Source organism: Lactuca sativa, chromosome 7 (genome assembly GCF_002870075.4).
Source record: "Lactuca sativa cultivar Salinas chromosome 7, Lsat_Salinas_v11, whole genome shotgun sequence".
NCBI classification, from domain to species: Eukaryota; Viridiplantae; Streptophyta; class Magnoliopsida; order Asterales; family Asteraceae; genus Lactuca; species Lactuca sativa.
Window position 1 is genome coordinate 209,833,324 of NC_056629.2, and position 5,363 is coordinate 209,838,686.

The 5,363-nt window shown below is 37.8% G+C and overlaps 1 protein-coding gene across 1 annotated transcript; it reads left to right on the forward strand.

Moving 5' to 3' along the window:
- The first annotated feature begins 2,296 nt into the window (after positions 1-2,296).
- On the forward strand, positions 2,297-4,662 carry LOC111883585 (probable L-type lectin-domain containing receptor kinase S.7). Its single transcript, XM_023879915.3, has one exon. The coding sequence runs from the start codon at positions 2,455-2,457 to the stop codon at positions 4,528-4,530; it is 2,076 nt and encodes a 691-aa protein (XP_023735683.1). The 5' UTR covers positions 2,297-2,454; the 3' UTR covers positions 4,531-4,662.
- The last annotated feature ends 701 nt before the right edge of the window (positions 4,663-5,363 follow it).

Consider the following 5,363-nt stretch of genomic DNA (forward strand, 5'->3'; position numbering starts at 1 on the left):
GACCTGTAACCTATAATCAAATATATTAAATTAATCCACCGTTCCCTGTGATCGACACCCGACTTACCTAAGCTATACTGTAATCTGACTAGGTACACTGCCTATAAGTGCATAGATAGTCTAAGTTTGTTAGGTTATAAATATTAAAATTAGTGGGTACTTTTGTGCACATCAACACTCTTTCAAAACTACTTGTATTCTCAGGAAATCAGTAAAACAGGAAATCAGCGACATTTTAAGGATGGGTCGTTAAATCGATAGATAGCTCATTTTGTCATCATAATGTAATTGATTTTGAACATGTAAACATATACTATGGTGTAACCTTTTCAATTATATTTATGATGGTTGTATTTACTTTTAGCACTGTTATCCTCGTTGTTGTGATACTATACATGAAGTCCTCCACCCCCGGACGTTTCCGCCATCCTTGGTTTGGGGGTGTGACAATATTAACCTATTTTGTTATGATATTAGTGGTATTTATGAACTTTTTTATGATATTAGTCATATTTAATTTTTTAAAATCTAACGAATTAGCAATTAATGGTCCCCGATTAATCTTCGTCTAGCCGATTAATCCCTTGACCATAGTCCACCGACTAGCTAACGTCGAGCGATTTTTACAACCTTGGTTTTTAGGATAAGATGTGTTTTGACTTTAAACATGAAACGAGAATACCTAAAAGTTGAAAGATAATAGACTTGAGCTAGCTCGGATAGACTGATCTTAAGAACCATTGACTGATTCAACATATCAATCTAGAAAAAAGATCCTCCATATCACAGTCATAATTTGGATGTAAGCAATTTTGGTGACTTCATAAAATTCGAGATGTCACTAGAGAAAGGGTAGATCAGGCTCGAGGAGAAAGGATGCTCTTGGGAGAGACAAAGTTTGGTTAGATGCATTGTATAAATTATTTTGATAGCAGAAAATGTGAAGTTAGGTGAGAGTGTTTGGTGGTAAAGTTGAATTCATAATAAAAATTATGGTTTAAAATAGTTGTAGAAAGAAAAAATAATAATTATAAGGGATAATGACTTGATAGGGTAAGATACTTTTTGAAATGTACACATTTAGTCCTTATTCTTTTTTTTCTTGTAAAATAAACCCTTATACTTTATTAATATGTACACATTAGGTCCTTTTCACCGGATTCTACAGGTTTTGCTGACGTGGAAGGGTTTATTTTACAAAAAAAAATAAGGACTAAATGTGTACATTTCAAAAAGTATCTTACCCTATCAAGTCATTTTCCCTTTCTTTTATTTTGTTGAAATGAAATACCCAGGTGGCATCCACATATCCACAACGAGATTTTTCCAACTTTTATTCATCATGAAAAAGAGGGAGAACCCCGATCTCCGGCGACTCCTTTGTGTGTTCCTACACATCACTGGTAGCAAGGAGGAATGATGGCAAAAACAATAAGGTCGAAGGGGGAGGCATGAGGAAGTAGAGACGGTAGTTGGCTGCGAGGAGCTGCTCTGGTAGCCCCCTCGTCGATTCTTTCTTCTTTTCTGGTAACATATCTCAAAGATGGAGGCAAAGAGAGACAGATCAGAGAAACACAACAGGTAAAGGGTGTTTGACTGTTGTTGTTCGACCGGAAGGAAGAGAGACGAGAAAGAGAAGGGTCGCTGCCCTTTTCTTGTTGTTGGAGGATCACCCACCTCCGGTGACTAAGCTAATTAATTGCTATTTAGTGTCACTTATGCTTCCACATCAGCAAAACCTGTAGAATCCGGTGAAAATGATCTAATGTATACATATTAATAAAGTATAAGGGTTTATTTTACAAAAAAAAATAATAATAATGACTAAATATGTACATTTCAAAAAGTATCTTACCATATCAAGTTATTTTCCCTAAAAGAAAATTTGTATATGACTGGTATATCAGGTATAGCCGGTCACAAGGACTGCATTGTTTTATAAGAGTTTATTTTACAAGAAAAAAAAAATAAGGACTAAATATGTACATTTCAAAAAGTATCTTATCCTATCAAGTCATTATCGCTAATTATAATTATACAAAATGTTAATTGAAATTTTCAAACCAAACGGTCATTTTGAAGAATTTAAAAGGTATAGATTAGATATCAATTTTAGAATATTTCATTGTTTTTTCGTGAATATCACGTTGCAAAAAAATAATTTATTTATTCTACACGTACATAACATAACCGTTGCACAAAATATTGTTGACCCGGTACACTCGAGATAAAGTCCAATACTATTATACTAATGAAATAAAACGAACCGACCTCTGTTTCTAACCGTTTGAACCCCATTTCCCCCCACCCCACCACCCACCTCCATAGATTCCCACCACCACCACCACCTCCCCCCAAAACCCCCAGATTTATCAGTAAATTCAGTCGATTGCCATTTCATCATATCTTCGCTTGCTCAATTGCTCAAAACGAATCAATTTATTTTGATTTTTTATGTTCATCATCATGAATCCAAGAAAGCACCTTGTTTTCTTGATGATCCTTTTCTTCAAATTCATATTATACAGAACAGTGGTGTCGTCTCAAGACATCACCTTCCACTTTTCTTCTCTATCTCTTCGGAACCTCACTCTCCTTGGTGATTCCTACCTCCGTAACGGCGTCGTGGGTCTCACTCGTGAAACCGGCGTCCCTTCCTCCTCCTCCGGCACCGTTATCTACAATAGCCCAATCCCATTCTTCGACCGGAGTACCAATTCCACAGCTTCTTTCTCCACGAGATTCTCTTTTACAATCAACAATGTCAACCGGGTGTCGTCCTTTGGTGACGGCATATCTTTCTTTCTTTCACCCGATAGCCAGACTCTCGGATCTCCCGGAGGGTACTTGGGTCTTGTTAATTCCTCACAGTTAACCAAAAACAAGTTTATCGCGATCGAATTTGATACCAGACTTGATTTGCACTTCAATGACCCGAACGAGAATCATGTGGGATTGGATATCGACAGTTTAAATTCGATCAAAACTGCCGATTGTGCATCTATTGGGATTGATTTAAAGAGTGGGAGTATGATTACGGCCTGGATTGATTACTGGAATGATGGAAAGAATCTGAAGGTGTTTTTGAGCGAATCGGCGTACAAACCAGTCAACCCGCTTTTAGATATTGATACAGATCTCTCGGAGTATCTTCAAGAAGTTATGTATCTAGGGTTTTCAGCATCAACAGAAGGGAGCACAGAAACACATTTCATTGAGAATTGGAGCTTCACATCGTTTGGTATCCGACACCTTAACCCTAGAATCACTAATCCTCACAATGTGACAGATAATACAGTCTCAAAGAATCCTGCCATCGACGTGCCCAACGATGCTACCAACAATAATAAGCATCACAAGAAGATGGGATTGGCTCTGGGGATTTTAGGTCCTGTATTTTTCTGTGCAGCTCTTGTGGTTTTCGGATACCTTTCTTTCAAGAAATGGAGGGGGACAAAAACAGACATGAACGTTCAAGCAGAGCTTCTAACAGGGCCCAAACAGTTCAGTTACAGAGAGCTTAAAATAGCCACAAATGGGTTCCATTCAAGTCGGATCATTGGGCATGGTGCTTTTGGGTCTGTTTACAAGGCATTCCTGGCATCCTCAGGTAATGCAGCAGCTGTGAAAAGATCAAAGCATTCTCATGAAGGGAAGACAGAGTTCCTAGCAGAGCTATCAATTATCGCATGTTTAAGGCACAAGAATCTTGTCCCACTTCAAGGGTGGTGTGTTGAAAAGGGCGAACTGTTACTTGTGTATGAGTTTATGCCTTATGGGAGCATTGACAAGGTGCTGTATCAAGACACAGAGCACTGGAGTTTCTTGAAATGGAACCATAGATACAATATTGCAATTGGGTTAGCCTCTGTTTTGACTTACCTTCATCAAGAATGTGAGCAACAAGTGATTCATAGAGACATTAAAGCCAGCAATGTGATGCTGGATGCAAATTTCAATGCAAGATTAGGCGATTTCGGGCTAGCCAGACTGATGGACCATGACAAAAGCCCTGTTTCAACTCTAACAGCTGGAACAATGGGGTATTTGGCCCCTGAATACCTTCAGTATGGAAAAGCCACTGATAAAACTGATGTTTTCAGCTATGGTGTGGTGGTGTTAGAAGTGTGTTGTGGGAGGAGGCCAATTGAGAGGGAATCCGACGGTCACAAAATGATCAATCTGGTTGATTGGGTGTGGGAATTGCACTCAAAAGGGGCAATCTGTGATGCAGTGGATAAACGCCTCAATAAAGAGTTTGATGTGGAGGAGGTTAGGAGGCTTTTGGTGGTGGGGCTAAGCTGTGCAAATCCAGATAGTGAAAAGAGGCCTTCCATGAGGAGAGTGTTTCAGATACTTAACAACGAGGCTGATGAAATCAAGGTGCCTAAAGTGAAACCCATGTTAAGTTTTTCAAGTAGCTTACCATTGAGTCTTGAGGATATTGTCTCGTCTTCGGATGCTGAAGAAGAAGAAGAAGAAGAAGAAGATAGGGTGCCTGAAATCAGAATCGATTCATCTCAAGCGTAGGTCTAGAGATTTTGGTGTTTCAGTTAGTAGCTTGAAATTGATGCGTTTTGTTTTGTTGTGACATGTATATAATATTTGCTAGACATGTATATGACTATCATACTTGAATGTTGTTGGCTGGATTATTAAGAATACATAGTGGACATACATGGGTCTAAGTTATAAGGAAATTTTAAGAAACTAAAATGCTTCAACTCGAATGATTTCATTGTCACTACTCTACTTGCTGCTGCCATATTTTGTTGAATGGTTTCTTAACATCATCTTCATCTTCACCTCCATCCCTTTTCTTCAACTATGTGAAACTAATCTTCCCGTGTCTGCCTCATGCAAAATGAACAACAAAAAATGTTAATTGACGGAATTGCAATGTTGATTCAAAACAAAACATCATCATACATCAAACATAAATACTTAATTGATGGAATTGCAATGTTGGAAGAGGTTGAAGAAGATGATGCCCGCAACTGCTAGTTCTTCATGTTGGGATTCAACAAAACAATTTAAACAACTTCATACAAAATGATAAATGATTCCAGTAACACTCGTTGAAAAACTGTAAAATCGGAACACAGTGTTTAATGTGGTTCGGTCTAATCTGACCTACATCCACGGGCAAACAAGAGTGAGAGGTTTTTATTATCACAAAGAAAATTACAACCATACAAGGTTAAACTACAATTGTAATTTGATCACTCACTATATGGTATCACTTGTATTTTTTACTGCAAACAAATAAATAAATAAATAAATAAAAACTGCACTTAAGAAACTACCTCACTCTGTATTTGTATTTTCTATATGGTGTATCTTGTTTGTTGCTATTGAGATGT

Excerpts from the sequence above, each read along its gene's own strand:
- LOC111883585 (XM_023879915.3), top strand. The coding sequence starts at position 2,455 with ATGTTCATCATCATGAATCCAAGAAAGCACCTTGTTTTCTTGATGATC.